The sequence below is a fragment of the Grus americana genome, chromosome 5, assembly GCF_028858705.1.
Source record: "Grus americana isolate bGruAme1 chromosome 5, bGruAme1.mat, whole genome shotgun sequence".
Classification (NCBI taxonomy): Eukaryota; Metazoa; Chordata; class Aves; order Gruiformes; family Gruidae; genus Grus; species Grus americana.
Window position 1 is genome coordinate 18,298,515 of NC_072856.1, and position 21,701 is coordinate 18,320,215.

General features: G+C 51.7%; 1 protein-coding gene across 2 annotated transcripts in view; it reads right to left on the reverse strand.

The window, feature by feature from the left end:
- The window catches only part of LSP1 (lymphocyte specific protein 1), a 50,790-nt gene that overhangs the window by 28,786 nt on the left and 303 nt on the right, over positions 1 to 21,701 (reverse strand). The window contains exon 1 of one of the 2 annotated variants that reach the window (XM_054827491.1): positions 9,140 to 9,300. The exons of the other annotated variant lie outside the window; for it this stretch is intronic. Coding sequence (XP_054683466.1) covers positions 9,140 to 9,198 — 59 coding nt within the window. The 5' untranslated portion in view covers positions 9,199 to 9,300. Of the gene's footprint in view, positions 1 to 9,139; positions 9,301 to 21,701 lie in introns of those variants that run through there. 2 annotated transcript variants of the gene reach the window in all.

The window sequence follows — 21,701 nt, forward strand, 5'->3', positions numbered from 1 at the left end:
GGCCCAAACCCAATCTTCAGCACTAAAGCTAATTCCAGAAAGGAAAATGAAATGCCTCCCAGAGGCTTTGGACCTTGCAGACCTGTGCCAGAAAAACCCAGGAAACCTCTAGCAGCACATTGGACATTCCTGTCTCCTGAGCTCGCCGGGGTATCAGGCCAGGACTGTGTTGACTTTGGTCGCTGCTTGTGTCGGGTAGGCTGCCCCCTCAGAGCCAGGTTCATGGGAGAAGAGGTTTTGGGAACAGGGTTTAGGAGGACCCATGCGCAACCCCTGGCAGGATATATATATACCAGAGGGTATATAGCCCGTCAACCCAGTGCAAATCCTATTGCCATCAAGAGTGAAGTTCCTATGATCCGCAAAAGCAACAGTGTCTGCCACCACTGAAAACATCACCCGCAAGAGATGGGGCTGCATGAACCAGAAAAGAACTGGGAAGGGTACCCGGCATCCCCTGGCAGCCATCCCGTTGGCCTCTCTGTTGGGGTTAGGGAAAAGGGAGATGCCAGAAACCTGTGCAAGGGACCTTCCCCTTCCCATGTAGTCCATCGCAACCTCGTCACGGTGCCAGATACAATACTGGTGCCCTGCTGCCCATCAGGGAGAGAGATCCCTCAGCACATTCAGGGTAACGTGCTCCCTCTGCCATCCAGCAACCAGCTACCAAAGCTGGCTAAGCAACATAAACCAGAATACAACCTAGGACTGTCAATGAGTTCATCCTGCTGCCGAGCAGAGCTGCCAGGCTTTATATCATATTGCATTTATCACTCGTTTATAAAGGGCCTGGACATGATTGGCAGGGGTACTGAGATGTGCAGCTCTCCCTGTCACATGAAATAGAAAAGGACATCCGCAAAAGGCTACAATGGAGCAACTCCCTCACCCACTTGACCTTCCACCAACAAATTAATCACTTATTAATCTCTTATAAATGGCACATAATGGATCTGTGTGGCTGAGTCAAGTATGCTGAAATAGCCAGATAATGCCTCCACTCATGTCATTCAGGACAACTGGTGTCAGGCCACCGCAGAAGTCATGGCCGAGGACATTTGCATGAAACGCACGGTCATGCTGCCATGGGTCAGTTTCTCTCCATCCCTCCCAACCACATATGCCCTGGCTTAAAGCAGTGTTCCAGGGGATGCCACACACCACAGGCATCATAGTTCAGCATCTCAGCCCTTTCCAAATATCCCTCTAAGACCCGGATTTACCTCCACGTATCAAGATACCTTCAGAAACCTGTCCCTAAGCCCAAGTGCTTGTCCAAGGTCACCACAAAGCCAGGAAGATGTAGGGAACAGAGCAGAAGTCCAGCTGGCATCTTGACCCCCTGATCACCGCTCTGCCAAGAGGCTGCTGCTGCTGAACGCCAGCAACCACGACTATTGACAGCAGGGACATGGGCTGGCAAAGCATCTACAATACAGCCATCATCAAGTCAAATGGCAGGCAACAGTTGTGCTTCCTGATGGACAGGCTTCTGTGACTTAGGAGTAACGTGGCTTGATAGCAGAGACTACATACAGCTGGGTAATCATCCCACGGGATAAGGAAGGGGGTGTGGATAGTGGTACGATACAGGGAAACTGGGAGAAGAAATAAAAATCAGAAATTATTATGCCACAGCCCAGAGTTTATTGCAGCCTAGTCTCAGGGGATATGGTTATCCTAGCTCTAAAAGATCGGCTTGTCAGTCAAAGGCAGACAGAGATGCTGCACAAGCCTCTCCCTCCCATACATTCATGTAATTCCTCAGCTGCATTGCTCTGTTCAGAGTCCAGGCTACAGAGTTTGAATAAGAAGGGGGGCGGAGGGGAGAGGAAAAAAATGCGTATATGTGCTTCACCCTCAGCCTTTTTCTCATACCAAGCTTCCCCACCCCACCCGTAGCTGCGCCGTCTCAGCCACATCTCCCTGTTCTTCCTATAAATCACGGCTCGCCTTCAAGATGCAAACAGCAGGGTAGAGCTGCTTCACACCCAGGGGCGGCTGCAGATCCTGTCCCCACCAACCCGATGGAGCTGGGGTGGTGTGGAAAGGCATCACACATGGGGTGATAAGGACATGCCAAGGCGTCTGAACAGAATATGATACGGCCCAAACTTTCATCGAGCAGACATGGAAGAAAAACCACATGCAGCACAGCAGAGACATATCTTCCTCTTAAAAACAACTCTTCTTTTTTAAAAGAATCTTAGGCTTTCTCCACAAAAGCACATCTCGTTTCTGCCCAAAGAAGGATGTACAGTTGTGCAGCCATGCATCCACATGTGCCAGGTATAAAATTCTGCCTGGTTTAGCCTTCATTAAATTCCCTGCAGAGATTGACCTGTCACTGTGGCGTGATGGGCAGGGAAAGCCCCAAGATGGTAATTTACAGCTTCCACAAGCAAAACAAGAGACATTTGAGAAAGGTGGTGGCAAATGGCAGGAGCAGACCTCGGAGGAAGGGTGCCGGCAGGGCTGGTCCTTCAGCATAAGCCTCATCTGTCCCCTCCTGCCTCTCACAGGACAGTGGCTCCAGAAAGGCACATGGGATGGTCTGTGCTTCCAGATGCCGTGGGTGACGCACAGGCCACTCGTAAAGGCACGAGGCAGCCAATGGGAATGACTGCTTTTTATTATTATTGGTTTTAATCATGGCAGACAGAATCCCAGCGAATCCCTTACAAGATGATGGATTGCACCCCCAGGACCATGGGTCCTTAGCAGACAGATAGACTGGTGTGGTAATGTATTAACATCACCGGTCAGGAATTTGGTGGGGGGGAGGAAAGGGCTGGAGTTCGAGCCCTCCCAGCAGTCCACGATATTCAGTAGGTGTGAGAAATTGGTGCCGTGTTCAACCTTGAACCACGGCCCTTTCTCACGGTCTCTCCATCTCGGCCCTAAGGTTCAAGAAATCAGAGGTTTTTTCTAAAGAGCAGGAAGTCTGGTCTCTGTTTTCGCAAGGGAAAAGCACGCCAGAGGAGAAAATAAGACTTGTCGGAGAGGTTTGGACTGGCTTACCCAACTTTTGTATTTTATTTTTCCCCTCTCTCCGAGTGAAGCAAGCCTTTGTAGCCTCCCTGCCTTGGCTACAGTCAGCCAGCATCCTCCTTGATACACTCAGGCTGGAGAACAAGTCTGAGCCTAGAGAGGCGAGCAATAGCCTCAGATGTGCTGCAAGCCCAGGATTAAGAGTGAGATTCATATCAGGCATGCTGCTTTTTATAGCACCGCTGGCTTCGCCACGAGTCCTTCATTTTGCAGCCCTCAAGGTGACGCAGTTCTCCCCGACCCCTGCAGCCCCCAGCAGCAGGAGGGAGTTTGCTACCCGAGCACTGGCAGGAGGCAGCAGGAGGCCGTGGGAACACGCTGCTCCGCTCCCTGGGAGCGTTGAGGCTCTCTTCATTTATGGCCATCACTGATGAGTTGTGCTGCAACAGGAACCGGAGTCAGCAGCAAGCCCTTGGTCCCTGCTGCGCTAAAGGCAGCATGTCTTCATGAGAAAAAACAATCTTTGCCCCAAAATACTGATTGCAACTCCCATGCAATCGAACGAGTGAAGTCATACCAATGGTGAGAGAGGGAAAAAGAGTCTGGAAGCTGAAAATTTGTTCTCACACACCATCCCAGCTGGAAAGACTCAGACCCCAGCATCTCCATCCATTGCCCTTTCCAACTGAACCATGCTCAGACACGTGTGGTGGTCCTTCTCCACCTCACCAGAGGATGAGGATAACCTGTGGCTGCAGCCACAGGGGCTCAGAGGCTCCCTACAGCTCCCCATGGGCTCAAGTTCAGGCCCTAGATATCCAATTGCTTGAGAACAGGTAGAAGTCCAAGACAAGCAAGGCTAAAAGCAAACAAAAGCCATCAGCCGGCTTCTGGGAAAAGTCAACAGTAGGTGAAATGCTCCTGATGAAACAAGCCCCAGGGCTCGGAAAATCTGGGAATGGATCCACAAGGTACTCAGAGGGGACGGATGAGCCACCGCCACTGGAGAGAGAAGGATGAGCTGCCCTCCTTGGGGTGAAAGCAGAGGGTGGGCATCCCGCAAGGCACCCAGGGATGAGGTACCCACCATGCACCACCTTGGCCCCTTAGCCCCACCCTGCCCCACGGCTTCAAAGCTCTGGGTCCCTCCTGGCTTGCAAAATGTGATGACGTCGCTCTGCAAGCAGCTGGCATCACTGAGGGCGCTGGGATGTGGAAAGCCTCCAGGCATTCTCTGCCGGCACGGGCTGATCAGTCTGGCCCAGAGGGCTCTCCCAGCCTCTCCTCACCACCAGCAGCACCTGGTCTCCTCTCCCTTCCCATCCACCCTTCACTCATAGGGCTCAAAAAGGTGCCCATCAGCTCTGCCCTGGCCCTGGTGACAGGATGCAGGAGGATAAAAAAAATGCCACTAATAAAAACATCAAAACAGGGAGGGTTCAGGAAGGGGAGCACCGTGGTGGGTAAGCCCTGCAAGGACCATAGGCTCCTCATGAAAGGTTGAGGCAGCCTTGCAAAGTATGAATTGCACTGATGAAGGCCCCATGTCCCCCACTGTCCCCACGCCAGCATCCCTCCCTCCTCTGCCCATGCAGCAGCACTGCTACTGGCTCCTTCCTGCATGATCATTTTCCCTGCCTCCCCCTGAAGGGCTGCCCCACTTCACAGCAAGCTTTCCTCACTCCACGTACCTATCCACAACCCAGGGAGGTGGAGTAAAGAGATGCTGCAATAGCCCTGGGAGGCAGTAACCACTACCTCGTGGGCAACAAACCTGTCCTGGCATCAACCACCCCGCCAAAAAAAAAAACACCATTCTGCCCCTTCAAAGCATCATCCAGCCCCTCCAGGCACTTCAAACTTCTTGTTCCCAGCTCAGCACTCGGGAGGTCAAGACAGAAATACTGGAGTAGCATCTTCCCTGCTGAGACACATCCTGGCAAGCTCCAGGAAACATTGCACGCAGGCGGAAAGGAAGGCATCCCACAGAGGTGGGCAAAGCCCCTGGATCCCCATCAAACTAAATATTACACTCATGACATACACCAAAATTCAAGGAGTTCAGGGAATTTTAAAGCTACCCCTAATGCTGGGGGACTCTGAGCATTGCCAGGGCATTGCCCAATGATGCAGCAGCATGTTGCAGGGAGATGGAAGGGGCTGTGCAGCTGCCTTGCAGGCACCAGGACCACAAGCGCTGGCATTGGCTGGAGGCGGAAAGCATCTCATCATGTATGGCGGGCCAAAATACAGGGGCGTGCAAGCATGATTTCAGATCTCATGGTTTGGCTTCCCATGTTAATTGACTCCACGGAAGATAAAGAAGCAAAAAGTCCCATCCTACAGAGGAAATAATTAGGTTTATCACCCGATCTAATTTTCTGACTCATTTTCTTCCCCAGAGCTTTTCCATCCTCAAGAATCAGTCCCCCTTCCTCACAGCATTATTTGCACTTCAGACTCTGGCATTGCAGAGACATGTAATTATAGATACTCGTTTATTCGTTGCCTGTGCAGCAGCCATGCTTTAGAGCCCCCGTCCTGGACCAGGTCCCCTGTTGTGCTAGGAAGCGTGCAAGAAAACTGTCCTTTCTCCCCAAGAACAGATCACAGCTCACTTCCCAATGACACCCAGGATTCACCCACATGCTCGATAAAAACCAAACCAGCTGAGACAAGAGCGGCAGCTCTTCTAACACACATCCATCCATACTCATGCTTCACCCCACAGCTGCACACCCCAGGCAGGCACCAACAGCCCGGCTATGGGGAGGCAACTGCAGCACACCACCACAGCTCTTAGCGGGAGTGGTGTCAACCGAGAGGCACGATAATCCAGTTTCGAGGAGCGGCACAGCTGATTTACAGAGAGGCTGATTTGTAGGTTAATTAAACAGCCATATTCTTTTGTGAAACACTCGAGGCTCGATAGAGGGAGAGTAAAATTCCAGCAGGAGCAGATAACGAACTGAATGAATCGACATGACAGGCGCTGGATCCCTATCTTATTTATAGAAATTCATTAGAAGGATAAGGAAAAATAGACTGTGATAACAAGATAAAGTGGCTCATGTTTGGAGAGAGCTTTAAAAAATACAAAGGCATGTGAGGGATCACCACTGTTAATGTGCTACAAAGGGAAAAATCTTTCCCCAGGGATATCCCGATAGAGACACTACACCAGACTGGACGAGGGGAGTGCCCGGGCATGGGGCAAAGGAGGGCAGGTAGATAGCCCTGCATTCTTCCCTATCCCTTTCCCAGGTAAGTACTCAGCCACTTGTGCTCTGTGGTCCAAGGCATAACCCCGGACTCTCTTCAGCCCCCAAGCTTTCAGATTTAAATGGCACACTCTGCAAAGCCACCAGTGTCCCACTGCTGGCAGCCAGCAAGGAAGAAGAGGGGCTAATTTTTCCAGCCCACCCCCCAGGGTGGGAAAAAGGTGAAGGATATTTCCCAAAGTGCTGACTCAGCACTTCAGCCTGTGGTGCCTCTGACACAGTTCACTGTTCTTGAGCACACCAACCCATCACGAAACCCGGCATACACTAAACCTGTCAGCACAGTCCATGGAAAAGCCATTTCAATGCAAATTTGGCTCCTGGGACCGATGTTCAGATGACGGCAGCCAGGCACTCCTGCTCCCCACATGGTCATGGGCCGCTTTGTCTGAAATGCTGGGGTTTTGCCTCAAGCACAAGGCTGGATGCTTAAGCATTGGGACTCAGCTCTTTACCCCCAAATCCACAAGACTTTCACACTGGTTTCTGCTAAGGATCCCTTAACGCAGCTGTAGGACAGCCTGGCAAGCAGCTCCCTTGGCTGAGCGATGATCAGAGAAGGTAATTCCCTGCTTATCCCTGCTGATGCTCTGCAGCAGAAGCAGCTGGGTAAATCTTTGCATCACACCGAAATCCCCAGTGCTCGTGAATGTTTTCACTCTTGTGCTCCAGGTCACCGATGCACTTGGGCACATCAGAAGAGCCTAGGATCTACGCAGCATAACCGCTCTGCCTGCAGTCACCTTGGGACAGATAAAAGCAGAGCACGGCAATCTTGACAGCAATATATCTTCAAGCCAGCAGCCTCAAGTCATTCACTGATTGAAGGAGCTTGTGCCTGCTCCCGGGCAGGCAGGACTTGCAGAGCCAGCCCCATGGTCAGGCTTAGGAGGGAAACTGCTCTGGGAGAAAATACGACTGCAAAACAGGCTGTGCTGTGCACGGAGCAGAGCCTGCCTATTCTCCTGTTGACTCCTGTGAGCATTAGTGGGGTTATTTGGATGTAAACCATGGGTGAAATCCCTCACACATCTTCACAGCCCACCTCCCACCTTGTGTGTAAGCAGGACTGGAGAACACAGCCACAAAGCCAAACCTCAGACAGATTAAGCGTAATAACCCCACACGGGACAAATGTCATCCGAGCGTTCCACTGGCAAAAGCCCCTGTGAGTCCAAAAGGGCACCAAAAGTCCCTTATCCACAGGAGGAACTTGGAGTCACCATTAAGGACAGGAAAACACCTCTGGCTTGGTCAGTGCCAAGGACAGCTCTTTGGACCCCCCTTTTCTGTGTATGAGGCACATGTGTCTCCACCCTCATCCGCCATCCTGCAAAATAAGTTGCCACACAACTGTGCGCAGGTGATTCCCACCCCAGTTCATTTGCCTGTCCCTCCTCAGTACCACCTGGCCCCAAATCTGAGCCCACCCTTGCCTGCTGCACACCCACACAGAGGTTTCCATACCCCTCACGAGCCCCTGACCAAGCCCTGTTCTGAAACAGATATCCGTAACCAAGATCCCAGTCCCTCTGGGCTGAGACCAGGGAAAGAGTGCAACGGATCAAACAGGAGATGAACACAGAGGAGTCAGCTCCTCCTGCCCACTTGCCATCCCAGGGGTCTGTGCAACCAGTGGGAGCTTTTCTGCCAACTCTCCTGGGTCAAGAATGGAGAAGGCAGGAGGGACTGGATGGCTGTAGGAGGCAGTTTCCCTTCCAAGAAAAGAAACTCATTCAATGGGTGAGGTTTAGAGGCTGTGTTAACAGCCAGGGAAATCCCAAGCTGCCTGGAAAATGCCTGTCCAAATAACTCCCATGCCCCCACCTGTAGAAGACATCTTCTGCATCCCAGCTGGAGACCAGCAGGCACCGGCAAGCACAAGGGAGCCAAGAGGTGCCCAAGATGCCTGATGCGAGTCCAACACTCCCCAATTCCATCTCTCACTCATTCAGCTGCTAAATTAAATATAGAGGTGAGGAGTGTGTCTCCTCTGCCTGGTCAGAGCCATCAGCATGGCACAGAATAAGCTCCCCAGGCATCGGCAGCCAGAGGAGGATCCTGGAGACCCACAGAGGAAGGCAGCATTTCCAGCCCCCACTGAAAAGCGGTATTTCCAGCCCTCAGGGAAAAGCAGAGTGACCACATGGAAGGGAATCCCAGCGCCAGCAGACAATGTAGTTGTCCTCCCCGGCTCAGCCCTGGCTGATAAATGGGAATAAACCCAACTGAACCGTCCACATCCCTGCCCTGGCAATTATACTCTGAGAGAAAGGTTCAAAGCACTACTGCAATTAATTAAATCATAAGAGCAATGTCAGCTCGCAGCCCTGGGAGGATCTGGCCCTTTACAGATCTCTGAATTGAAAATGCACATCACAGCATGCCCAGCGTACGTTTCCTAAAAAAAACCCCCAAAACAAAAAACCCAAACCTTTTTCTAGGCAGAAGCCTTCAGCCCTCAGGGGAGACAAAAAGACACATACAGAGACACTGGGGGGGGGGGGGGGGGGGGGCGGGGGGCGGTGTGGAAATCAGCCGGCTCAGGTGAGTGTCACAGTACAGTTGTGCTCAGTTATTTCAGTTGTGTGCTCCTGGAAAAGCCATCAGTAAGTTCAAATCTGCTTTTCTCATATTGCTTTTGGGGAGGAGGGGGGGTATCTATTTTCCTTCCATCCAATGCATCGCGTCTGCTGGAGAACCGGGGTAAGGAAGAAATTCAGCTAATTTAAAGGGACACGAAGATGGTCGATCTGGAATACATTTCCTTTCTTCCCCCCGCTACTCCCCACCCGCGACCCGCGGACAGAGGCGCGCCCCTGCGGGCAGCAGGAGCCGTGTCCCCCCGCGGGCAGGTGGGCTCTCACCTGATGAGGTTCTGCAGGCCCTGTTTGCTGGAGTTCCTCCTCAGGATCGCGCTGGTCATGGTGGCCACGGCTGAGTGGCGAGCAGGGTCCCGGCTGCCGCCCCCTTCCCCAGCGCCGCAGGCAGCTGCCCGCCCGTCTGCCCGCCCGCCCGCCCGGCGCTGCGCGCTCCCGCGTCCCCCCTCTCCGCCTTCAGGAAGTTCCGCAGCTGGTTTCCTTTTGTTTTTGCTAGCCCCCCCTGCTCCACACCCCCGGCTTGTCTTCTCCACCTCTACCTCCTCCTCCCCCTCTGCCTCGTGGAAGTGTCACGGGAGAACCTCTCGGAGCGCAGCCGGCGGCGGGTCCCGCAGCACAAAGCCCGGCGCTCCCCAGCGAGGGGGGCTTCTCCCTCGCCCTCCTCAGCGTTAACCCTCTTCTCTCCCTCCTTCATTTTCTCCAGCCCCCTCCTCCTTCCCTTATTCAATTCCTCCCCCCCCCCCCCCCCCCATATTTCCCCCCTCACTCTTTTTTCTACCTTTACCACTGCTTTCCTGATTACACAAAGCAACTTGGGAGCAGAAACCCAGGTTGGCAGCTTGCGCTTAGAGGGCTGTAAATCACTCCAGATCCACGCACAGCAGAAGTCTTCTGCGAAGAGCTCACCTCCAAACGGTCCCCAAATGCCCAGAGGTGAACCAAGAGCCAGATTAATGCGAGTGGGGCTTTGTGCTGGGAAGCGACGCGCCAGAGAAAAGTGTTCTCCTGGAATGGAGACAGCAGCTGGATTCTGGGGGAGGCCACTGGGCTGCAGCCCCGGGCAGGCAAGCAGGACACAACCTGCTTCTGCTTGCAAACCTCCCCCTCACTTGCTCAAGTGACCGAATCTCCCATGCCTCAGTTTTCCCAGCCATCAAATTGGGCAAGAGCAAAAAAATCTGGCTTGCCTCCATGAAACACTAATATTTCAGGAGATTAAAGAAGTGTTTGGTGAAGGACTAACAACATTGCCACCTGCTAAAACAAAATGCCCGTCTGCTATGCATTCAGATGAGTGCTCTTCATGCTACCATGAGAGCAGTCTTGGAAAAAAAACAGTCTTTTTTCTATAACCTGCATCTCCTGGTCCATGTGTGCCTTTTTGGGGGAAGAGATCTTCTGCTATGTGGGAGGAGTTATGATGGGACCACCCCGCTTAGACCTTCACCTTCCTTCTGCTTTGTGTCTCTCTCATCTTATTCACACATTTCCTTTCAATCACTTCTGCAGAAGTATTTCTTGCTGCCTGGTATGCTGAAATGGAGAAGTTGCCCATGAAATACACCCAGAAATCTCAATAAAAAGGAAGTGCATTAAAGCCAGATCAGAAGGAAGTGTCTGCCCTCCTCCCCACTGTCTCTTCATTTCAAAACACTTATTTTTTTTCTGCAGATATTTACTAAGCATCCCCTAGGTGATCAGAAACAGCAAAAAACCACTAAGCACAGATATTGACGCTGGCCTCACTCTGTGGGCTGCTCAGATGCTGTCACACTGGGTTTTTTTCTTTCTAAATTTGGTGAGAAGATGCAAGAGATCTACCACAGAAGTTCTCTGTTGCTCATAAAGAGCCTGTCCCAGCCCTGCAAGTACTTACAGGAGTAATTAGATTTAAACATGTGAACACTCTTACTGACTTCACAGCAATTGCCCACAGAGTTGAAATGAAGTATGCGGCTACAGGGTTTTCTTTCTGGAGAGAATCAGTCCAAACCCGCCAGTGACTTCAATGGTCCGATCTGGCCAAGGATGCGAGACGGAGGAGCCCCAGCAGGCAGAGATGCAGCTAGCAGCCATGGGCCAGCAACAACTAGGGGCTGAATAAAATCACAGCAGCACTCATTTCAGGCAGAGGTACTGAGCGATCCGCAGGGAGCTGAGGAGGGGCAGGGAGGAATGCAGCCACTGTTACCAGAAGAAGGCAGGAATTTGCTGGGTGTGGGGAGGGGAAGAGGCAATGGCACACCACTACCCACTGGAGGCAAGATCCTCTGTGTAAAGGGGCAGGGGGAGAAGCTGTCAATGGCCCCAGCAAGAGACCTTTGCCTTGACACCAGAGTTTGTCTCCTGGCAGATGTCAGCGTGAGCTCCTCCTCTTGCAAGCACTTGGCAGACTTCTACCCCAAGCTCAGGACTGATTGCCTCTCAGAGATGGGGGCCTTCAATGAACAGGGTGGATAAAAACCCTGCTGGGTGATGAAATCCAGGACCAGAGAGAGGTCACAGCATTAGCTCTTACTGGCCTAAGGTGCTAAGATTGTTTGGAAACAGCAGAAGTGAAGCAGTGAGGAAAGTAGTCCCTACGTCTCAACAGGCTGAGCTCTGCCTTTCTCCCGGGGAGAGAAATTCCTAGTACTGAACTCCGCCTGGAAAATCCTTCTGCCTTCACAAGGTGGCTGTGCTACTTGACCTCTGGGGAAGGTTTCCTGCCCTTCTCCCTGGCTTTCATCTTTAAGACAGACAGCAGATACAACAAGAAAACTTATCCTTCCTCCAGCATCAGGAGGGTCCTGCAGGACCACAGGGAGAGGACAGCAGAGCAGGACCCTCTTTCTAAACTCACAGCTTGCAAGAAGGAGGGAACTGTGCACTCTCAGTGACACATTGACAGGGCAGCTATCCCAGTCTCAGTGAGGCAGGGAGCATTTAAACCCACTATTCAAAAGCACAAAGGCTGGGCCTAAGGGACCACAGAGAAAGAGTGATGCAGGAGAAATCCCACACCATCACTCCACAGAACAGAGGCGCCTTCTGTCCCCTCTCCTCCCTCGCTTGCTGCTGAGCCCAGGTGCATCAGTCTGACTCACACCATGCAATCAAGAACAGTAAGGTCAGCATCAGTCCCACAGCTGCTTGTATCCTTTCACAGAAACAAACCTCCTGGTCCCACCAGGAAGCGGGTAGAAGTACAGTGGACACAGGAAGAAAAACAGTATTAATGAAGCTGTTATTTTTTGGCACAGTTTAAGCTAGAAGAACCACCATAAATCCCTGCAGCAAAACCGCACCCTGCTAAAGAGCAGAGATGTCCACAGCACCCAGAAACATGCTGCAGGGCACCAGAGAGCTTCCCAGAGCTCTTCCCAGCCGCAGGGGAAGCAGAGAAGGTGAGACGCGGGGAGGGAGCAAGTCTGGCTCCATTGCTGCAGGAAGGAGGGCGGGAGTCCCAGAGAGATAGGGCCGCACCAATTCCCGTTAATTACACAATCACTCTGCTATGTAGGACTAGTTGCAAAATCAGTTGGAGGCTAACACACGGCCTAGGAAAAAAAGAAACAAAAAGACTCTAGTCCTGCTAGCAAAGAAATGCAGCTCAAGCCATTTTTCTCCAATGTTGCTGGGATGCAAAACAGTGTCAGCATAAGTGCCAATGTACAGTCGCTTCGAGGACCAGTCCTTTATAGGTGCCATCAGCTGCCAGCATGGTTTCCAGAGGTCGATGTCAGTGGTGGGATCCCACCCAGAGAAGATCACAGAATCATAGAATGGTTTGGGTTGGAAGGGACCTTATAGATCATCCAGTTCCAACCTCCCTGCCATGGGCAGGGACACCCTCCACTAGAAAGATGTTCTCACAGGAACAGCCCTGCCTCTTCAGCAAGGACTAAGGAGCCCTGCCTCAGCTGGAGACCCTGCACTTCCACCAGCAGCCCTTCTAGGATGATAGAGTAGATAGGGGTCTCCCTGTTTTGCCTTTTAAGTGATGCATCCTTCCCTCTGCCATCCCAAACCTCTCCCCCTACCCTGACATCTCCCCAACCTCTCTTCACCAGGCACATGCAACCCCCACTTTGAAACCAGCCTGGCAGACATCAGCACTTCCCCAGCACCCTGGGACCCCCAGTTCAGTGAGAGGGGCGCACCAGTTGGTACATCAGCTGTGTAGATGCTGTGGTTTACACATTAGCCTGACGGATAGGGTTTGCCCATCTCACCTTCATCCCTAATTCCCAGTTAGCACAGCCCCACTTACTCTGCCAGCACTCACTTTTGGGCAGCCAAATACAGAGGCCAAAATAGGCAGCCAGAGATAATCCCAAGGAAACAGGGTGTCTAGCAGCCAAAAGCAGCACATTGTCTCCTTCACACCAGAACAGCTCGTTACAAGCTCCAGAAGTGTGCCGTCAGGAGGGCAGGGCATCTCATCTGTGCAATTAGCTCGGGGTGCAGGGGATGGAGTCTAGTCCCAATGATGCTTCCTGGCAAGCTTTCCTCTGCCCTGGCCATGAGTCAGGAAGGAACATTCCCAAGCCAATGTGTGACCCCATGGGTGTTCAGGGAGGGGGTGCTGTAGGCGGGAGCTGTCTTGGCTCAGAGCTTTTGCCTGGCCCACGTGCTCAGAGGAGCACCATGAAGAACATGTATAATTGTGGGTTGGGTCCAAAAAGTCAACAAACTCCGTATCATACTAAGTCAGAAGTCTTGGCTTGGGATCAATGATGACTTTCTTCCTATGGCATCCAAAGAGGCAGAAATGAGAGGGAGAGGAAGCTGGGTCTAGAAGGAGCATCCCTCTTCCTTCACCCCAGTGCTACACCTCACCCTCACGAAGAATGGAGGAGGGACCCTCCCTGTGGGGCACTTCATGGGTACATCCATAAACCTAAAATCCCAAGAGTTTGCTTCATCTCTCAGTGAGGGGGGAGACACAAACAGAGAGAGATACCACCTGAGCCACTGCAGTTAGCTACCATCTGGTTTTACATACCAGGGCCAAGGCCAAGTGACTCAGTCAAACCCTGGAGCAGTGCAGCTGGTCCAGCACATCGAGCCAGCGTGGTTACTGCAGCGTGCACCATATCTGTCTATTAGGTTAAATCAACAAAGTCATTGGGAAAGAGACAGGAAGACAAAACAATGGCTGCAGATAAGACACTCCCAGCCCACGCAGGAGGGTCATTACAGGACAAGAGGAGAACTATTGGCCCGGAGGAGACCAGCTCCATCTCTTTGGGATGCCTTTCCACCACAGGGCCAAGGAGCAGGACAAAGGACTCCAGCCAGGATGAGTAAGCCGTAGGCAACTGCTGCCAAGAGGTTGTCCCCCCACCAACAGACACTGTAGGAAATGTCTAAAAAAGGCCTTCTAACAGCATCACATTGCCTGGTCACTGATCTTTGGTCATCAAGGTTTGGAAAGCTGCTGAATGAATTTGAACTTTGAATGTCCATTTAAAATAAATGGAGTGGCCTTTGCTTTGGCTACGTGGATTAGACAGACACTGGGCAGCTGAAGACACCTTCAGACATCTCCCATGTTTAGCATGAGGGGTGCAACCTGTAGTAGAGACACCTCCTTCTTTCACCAAGTGGCATCTGTGTAATATGTTTAAGCATCACCCAAAGCCAAGCAACATATTTTGTTGATAGGCTTGTAGGATAGTACTGCTGTGTGAGCACAGCCCTGTGCCCAAGCCATGCTGCTCAGCTGACCAGCACAGCTTTCAGGAAGTGAAATACAGTTTCTTATTATGTCATCTGCAGCTGGCTCGAGGCTCTGATGTAGCACTGTATTGTGCAATGCAAGCAATTTTAGCAACCATTAATCCCTGCCTCACACTGCGAGGCCGGTTACTCCAGCTGGGGTCAGGGTAGACTAATGGATAAGAAGGAACTCCCAAGCATCATCTGACAGTTCCTGCTCCCAAGCTATACCCTCACTTCAAGCTGCACCTTGTCCTGGGGAAAGGCATCTAATCTCAGCTTGCCAATATCCACCCATGCCTCCCTCACTGAGCTGGGCAAAAGATGGGAGCTGTTATGACAGGGTAGGCAAAAGTATCGTCATGTATCCAAAATGCCTGAAGACCAACATGTGCCTCCATCAAGGGGGAGGATTGTCATTAATGCTCCAAAATGAGGCCCAACAAAAAGTTAAGATGAGCCTTTCTGCACAGGAAAATAGCAACTGGAGTGGAAAAGCAGCAGAAGAGACAAATGCCACCCCAAAGAAGGAGAAGCCCCACCAGAGCAGGAGTGCACCGCCTGTATAGCACATTAGTCTGTCCTTGAGGACAGCTCAGCTCAGACACGCTGCTGTCAGCTCCTGTTACGTGAAGCTAAGTGACAACAGCAAGGAGGCACTTATTTTAAAAGGAAATAATTATTGCCATCAATTTTATTGGGGGAGAACTTTGCCCCTCCCAAATGGCTGGCAGTCGTGATTGTTTGGGGTCTGTCAATAGTTCAGAGTTTGTCGATGCTGATAGCTCTGGAGCAAGCTTTCGCTGGAAAGGAAACTGCTTTTGCAGCAGAAAGGCATGTGCATGCATGAGCACAGAAGAAGAGATCATATTTTCCAAACTGTCTGGCAAGGGCTTGATAAACGACATTGCACATACTGTCTATTTAGCTGCAGCAAGTAACAGATACCTAGAACTGGGAGAGAGGCTTCTTGGTAATGCAGAATTAATCCTTAGCAAAGGATCTATTTTCAAAACGAGCATGTAAGTGAAAGAACCAAAGACTTCCAGCTGATGTAAACTGGCACAGCTTTATGGCAGACAGTGGGATGGTGCTGATGTACACTAGCAAAAGCATTTGGGCCTACACGTCCGTACAATAGCAAGAGAAATCCAAATAAACTGAGCGCCAAATAAACCGAGTCTTGCGCATCTCAGACCAGTTGCTCCCAGGTGGCTCCACATCTTTAGACCACTGGGTGCAAGTCACCAATCAAGCTAATAACAGAAGCCTACTGACTGCCATTTTCATTCATTAATAAATCCAGCTGGGTTTGCTCATATATTTTCCTCTTTACCCATGTATTCTCTGGACAGCTAGAAGACACACCAGGCTGGTATGAACAACCAGTGCTCCTTTGAGATAGGGTGAACCCAAGTGACTCCTGGGATTAACGCTCATTCCATCTGACTCAAGATGGAGCTATCAGCATCAGCTCTGCTGCCAGCCCCAGCAGCCCATCCCAGGAGTGACTTGTTTAAAGCAGCAAATAACAGAAGATATTTCGTCCTGCCTTGCTGCAAATTCTCCTGCAGATGACAGGGGCTGCCAGCCTCCCTGCTCAGGTGTTGCATGGGCTGTGGTGGAGCCCCCACAAAGCCGCTGCAGACCTGCCCGTGAGAAAGACAATTCCGAGTGCCGAAACCTGGGATTAAGACACTCCAGCAGCTGCCTCACACATCTGGTGTGTGTTAGGACGGATACACTGGCAAGGAAAATACACACAGGCTCCAAGCGGGGCTGGTTAACCCATTTGTGACTGAGCCTCTGTGGAGCACCCAGACAGGCTGAGGACTGCGAGATACCTGGCCAAGCCTCAGGAGACCTTGACTCAAATCTCAACAGTGGCTTGTGCTTCCTAGGTGATATTGGGAAATCAGGGAGCAATTCAGGTGCCTAAACATAGGTGTCAAGTGCCACTGAGGATGGCTTGGGTTACCTAAGACACCTTCCAAGGCCTGGCAAGAGGTGGGTCCAACAGGAAACCACCTCTTCTGGGTACCCAATCCAGTGGGCGAGTCTTACAGTCAGGACATCTCTTCCCCTTCCTAATCATCTCAGCCTCAGCTGACTGGCCTTGCAGTAGAGGTAACCTGTCCTCTTTTCCCTGAGGCAGTAGGCCATTGGGATCGCCACAGAGCACCCACCACAGTGACACCCTGACCTTGGCTGGGTGCTGTAGGTGCTGCTCTAGTACCAATCATACTGTAGTCATGCCATGCAGGACAGCTGCCTTCCTAGCATGTGCAGCACCTCCTAGGACATATTTTTGACTCATATACCAGATGACCATGATCCAGAGCACAACCTGGGTAAAGAGGCCCCTGAGTCCCTATCATACAAATACACCCCTGTGTCTTCCTTTCATTGGTGCACATCCTCAAGTTTTCTCCTTATGGAGGGCTTGAGGAGAACGGAGCTACCCCATGAGAACCCATTCCTCATGCCTCTGGCTTCAAAGAATGCCAGACCACCTCCTCAGTGAGCCCAAAACCTCAGCCTGATGAGGAGCTTTACAGACTTATATTAAGGGAACAGGAACTGCAGCTACAGGACGTCAAAGCTCCTGCGCAAGTTGAGCGTTGCCTTGGGCAGAGCAGAGCCTTCCCTCGCCTGCGCCGAGCGAGCAGGCACCATCCTTGCCAGACAGGCTCATGTAGCTGGACTGTGCTGAAAGCGCTGCACATGGAGGATGAAGTGAGAGCAGCACATCCTTGCAGCGTTTCCTCCTAGCTCCTCGAGACCACAGCAGGTTTGTACTGTCAGTCAGAGCCAGATTATAGTCCCAGGAGCCTGGCAGCCACCAATCTCCTTTGGACCCTGGACAACAACTTTCTTCAGGCCAGGACTCCCACTCCTGCAAAGAAAAAGCCGTTCCCGATGAGAATGCGACACTGACAAGGCCTCGGAGCACCTCCCAGCCAGGCGGTCTGCCCAGATGCAAGTCAGTGTCCCAATGGAGGCAGCAGCCAGGCTGCATGAATGCCTCGCTGGGAGCAAGCCCAGCTCTGGAGAGAGCACCGAGGCAGCAAGGACCCCTCTCAGCCACTGCACAGACCCTGCACCTGGGCACGTGGCTCACGGGTTGATGGATGTGAAAGGGGGATGCAGGCAGAGCATCAGCCAGGGCTGGGTTAGTGGGGTCAGTGAGGGTCAGAGCAGAGGGGCCCAGGATCCCCAGGGCATGCTGAGATTAACCACTTTGCTGCTGTGCAGCCAGCCATGATACCTTCTACCCTTCCAGTTACTGCTAGAAAAAGCACTTTCAGATTTTGGGAAAGGCCTGAAATCCCCTGAAGCAGCATACCATAGAAAACCCACGTGTCCAGAGAGGATGCCCAGACCAGGGGGGTGGAAAAAAAACTCCATCTTTCCTTCCTCCTTCCCACACCATCCCTCCACGCACCTTGCACATCTCTAGGCTTAACTCAGCCGTGCCCATGGAGCAGCACTTAAAGTGTTTCAGCTGCAGCAAACCTGGGAAAGCCATGCAGCTTAACCCCCATGGGCAGCACGGCTGAATCAGGCCCTGAGCTGTGCCCACTCTCCATCTTCAGGACACCACCCTGTCCTGAAGTGCCATCATATCCCCTGACAGCAGCTCTCCCTTGGGAACATTTCCACCCTGGGGGGATGCCCACCTGCTCCATGCAAGTGGTAAAGCCCTGCCATGCCCCAAACTCTGCCTGGACATCTCCGCTTTCCTCATTGCTGCAGATTTATCGGTGCTGACAGACAAATCAGACAGAGCAGAGCTCACCCCCTCGTGGGGTGCAGCCAGGGGATACCTGGGCACCCCCCAGCCAGAGGGGTTGGGTACCCCAGAGGTGCAGGCTGGGCTGTGCCTCTGCTCCACTTCCTCCAGAGGAGCAGGAGCCCCAGCTCCACCTCAGCCAGCAGAAGTGCTTTTTCACCCCACTCCAGCAATGCTGGTCTGGCAAAACCTCCTCTTAGCAGATCCCAGAATGGCCCCTGGGACAGCCAGCCCAGCCTGGCTCACAGCCAGGTCTCTCCAAAATCCAGGGGCAAAGGGATTCTCACAGGCTTCAGAGCCATACTTCACCCCAAGAATTTTAAAAATACCAGCAGAGACACTTCTGTGGTTTAAAAAAAGGAAAATTCAAATAAAGGCTGCAGGGCAATCCCCTACTTTAACACATAGCTCCAAACCCACAGCTTTACATTGCAAAATTAGCTCAGAGGCAAGGCAAGGCAAGCCAGGATTTTTTTTTTTTTCCCCCACAAGGAGAAAGGGGCAGTGAAGGCACCTGATACCTCCCTGTAATTAGAGACAGTTCCTTATCCCTGATGCCACTGCCAGGGCACCTATATCCAATTTGGAAATGCTGAAGTATTGCCCAGCTTCATTAAATTATCCATCTGGCCCTCCCCTATTCATTTCCCTACTATTTTTCCACTTTAATGAGCCCAGCTGGGTCAAACTGTGACCAGTTACTCCTGAGCAGGGATCAGCCATCCCTCCCCCAAGGAATCCGGTGTGCCAAGGGGTCCAAAGACTCTCTACATATCAGTTTTCCCAGACAACCTCCTTCCAACCATGGGTATACTTAGCAACAGCAGTCATCCTAGCAAGGGCCCTCGAGACTCCCCTAAGGATCTGGAGAATTCAAGACAGCTGAGGATAGATATGGCAAAGAAAAGCCTGGGGCTTGCTAGCGCAGCAGAGCCTCTCCCCAGGCGGTGACCATACATGGGCTGCTAAGGGCTCCCTGCAGCTCACAGCGTCAGAAGCCCCAGAAGGAAGGAGATGGGGGAGTTTGGGAGAAACCGATTTCTCATCTCGGACCCCATAGGTGAGAGAAACCTGTCTTGTGAGCCATGCTCCTGCTTAGGTGCAAATATCCTGCAGGGCACAGCCCAAGCCGTAGGTGTGTGCGCAGCCATGGGGGCAGCAACTAAGGTCAGGGGCTGCCTGAAGCCTCCAGAGCTCTATGGAGAGTGCTCTGAATAACAGACCCAATGCATGTTGGGTTACCTAGCCCTGGTGTAAGGTAGGCTTCCCCCACACCTTGGGCTCCAGCCTCCCACTGTCAAGGCAGGAGGGTTGGCTCCATCATCCTGCACCATGTTGTCCCATCGGGGCAGGACAACCCAAGCAGCCACCTCCCCAGAGCCCACCCCAGCTTCTCACTTCTTTTGGGAAGGCTTCACATCAGGCTTACACCACAGTGGTTTCCTATATAGCGATTCCAGTTCATGGAAGGGAGCATAACACCAGTTTGGTTTAGGTGGTATCAGGAAGACTTTTCCAGCATGTCCCCATTTGTACAGGAAAATAGAATAAACTATGTCCAAATTAGGATTTCTAGGACATTTTCTAATGCAAGCTCCTCTTCTCTATACACTGGGCGCAGTTAAATAGATAAGGTTCATTGTTTAAGCAAACCGAGCACCTTTTTTCTCCCTATATCTCCTCACTGTGCTTTTACACCAGGAAGCCTTGGGATTTACTTTCCTGGCAGCTCCAACACAAGACTCACTGCTCACATCTCCAGCATGCCTTAAGCTGTCTTAGGAGCACTGTCCTGACTCCATCCATACACAGGTCAGCCTGAAAAGAGCTTTGTCCTCCAGAAGAGGAGATCAGAGAGCTGAGCTAGCCACGGGGTGTGAAAAGGTAGCCCCAAACAGCAAGCAAACACTTCCTCCATTTTGGGAGTGGAAATCACCAGAGACTAGCAAACATTTAAATAGCACAAGTAAAAGCAGGGGAAGTTTAGAGCTGCACATGAAACTATTACACAAGTTTGGAGGGAAAGTAATTCTCTGTATTTTAAAAACAAAAAGGAAGTTACTTTTGCTCACTACTTCTTTTCCAACAAGTTTCATATTTCATTAAAATGCTAAAATGCAGCTAGGGAGGAAGGGGTGTGCCACCCTGCCATCAATATTCATATACACATTTTTTAAACAAGTTTCTAAAGGCTAAGGATTGGAGCGCATACAGAACAGACCGCTCCAGACAGCCTCTTATTTAGCTGAAACTCCAGGAGGAAACAGAGGAGGGAACAAGCTGACCCTGCCTCACCAGCAGCCCCCGCCACCTCGCCCTGGCTGTGCCGCAGCAAGAGAGGAGCTGGAAGGCTCAGTTACCTCCAGCTGCCCCCAGCATCTGCTCCTTGTTCCTGCAAGGTGAGCTGAGCGTGTGGTAGAGGCACGGCCAGGCTGGAGTGATGCTGGGAATCCTATAGACCACGCTGAGAAACCCCTGTGCTCCCCTAGCAGCCAAGGCTTCCACTTTGTTTCAGCAGAGAGTCATGCATGAAGCCTTCAAGCGCCTTTTGAAGCTTCCAGTCAAGTCTTCAGCCAAGGCTAATTGCTGTCAGGTGTCAGCCAAGACACTTACTGCAACCGTTAGTGACAGGAGATGACACACCTTTCTCTTCTCATTGTCACTCAAGGGTTGGGGTTTTTTCCTATCAATATTAACCGCCTGGCTTTCAGAAGCCTCGGGGAGAAATGCTAATGCAAGCTTTGAAGCTGTAGGAGAAAAATCGGGCAACCCCCCAAGGTCCCTGGATGCTCAGCCTGAATCCAGTCCAAATCTGAGTACTTCTGAGTGATATACCTCGGCCGAACTTCTCTGTCTGCCTCCACCACAGAAAGATGTGGTCTGTGCTACTGGTCTGCCTCCTTTTAACCCCCATGTTGGAGCAAACAGACCCCAAATTTTACAATCTCTGCTGATACAACAACAAAGCAGAACAGAGGCACAGGGAGGTGTAAAAACCTTACAGCAACTAGCTTGAAACATTGTCGGGCTAACTCGGTTAGAGACATAGGGGACACAGCAATAAATAGACATGCCCAGCGATAGCTGCAAGGAGAGGAGGCAGCTGATCTCCACCCACTGGTCTTAAAGATGGGGCTGATTTCAACTGCAGAGCAGGTCTAGGTTGCCAGACACCTTGCTGAGCTTGCCTGCTGCTAGAGCTGTGGTCCCCACTTGATCAAACTCCTTTCCAAAGGCTTTGGAGTTCAAAGGAGATGAGACCTTTAGGAAGACTAAGTCTCTCCCTAGCTGGAGGGGCTTCTCAAAAGCCTGCCAGAGCATTTGACCCATTTC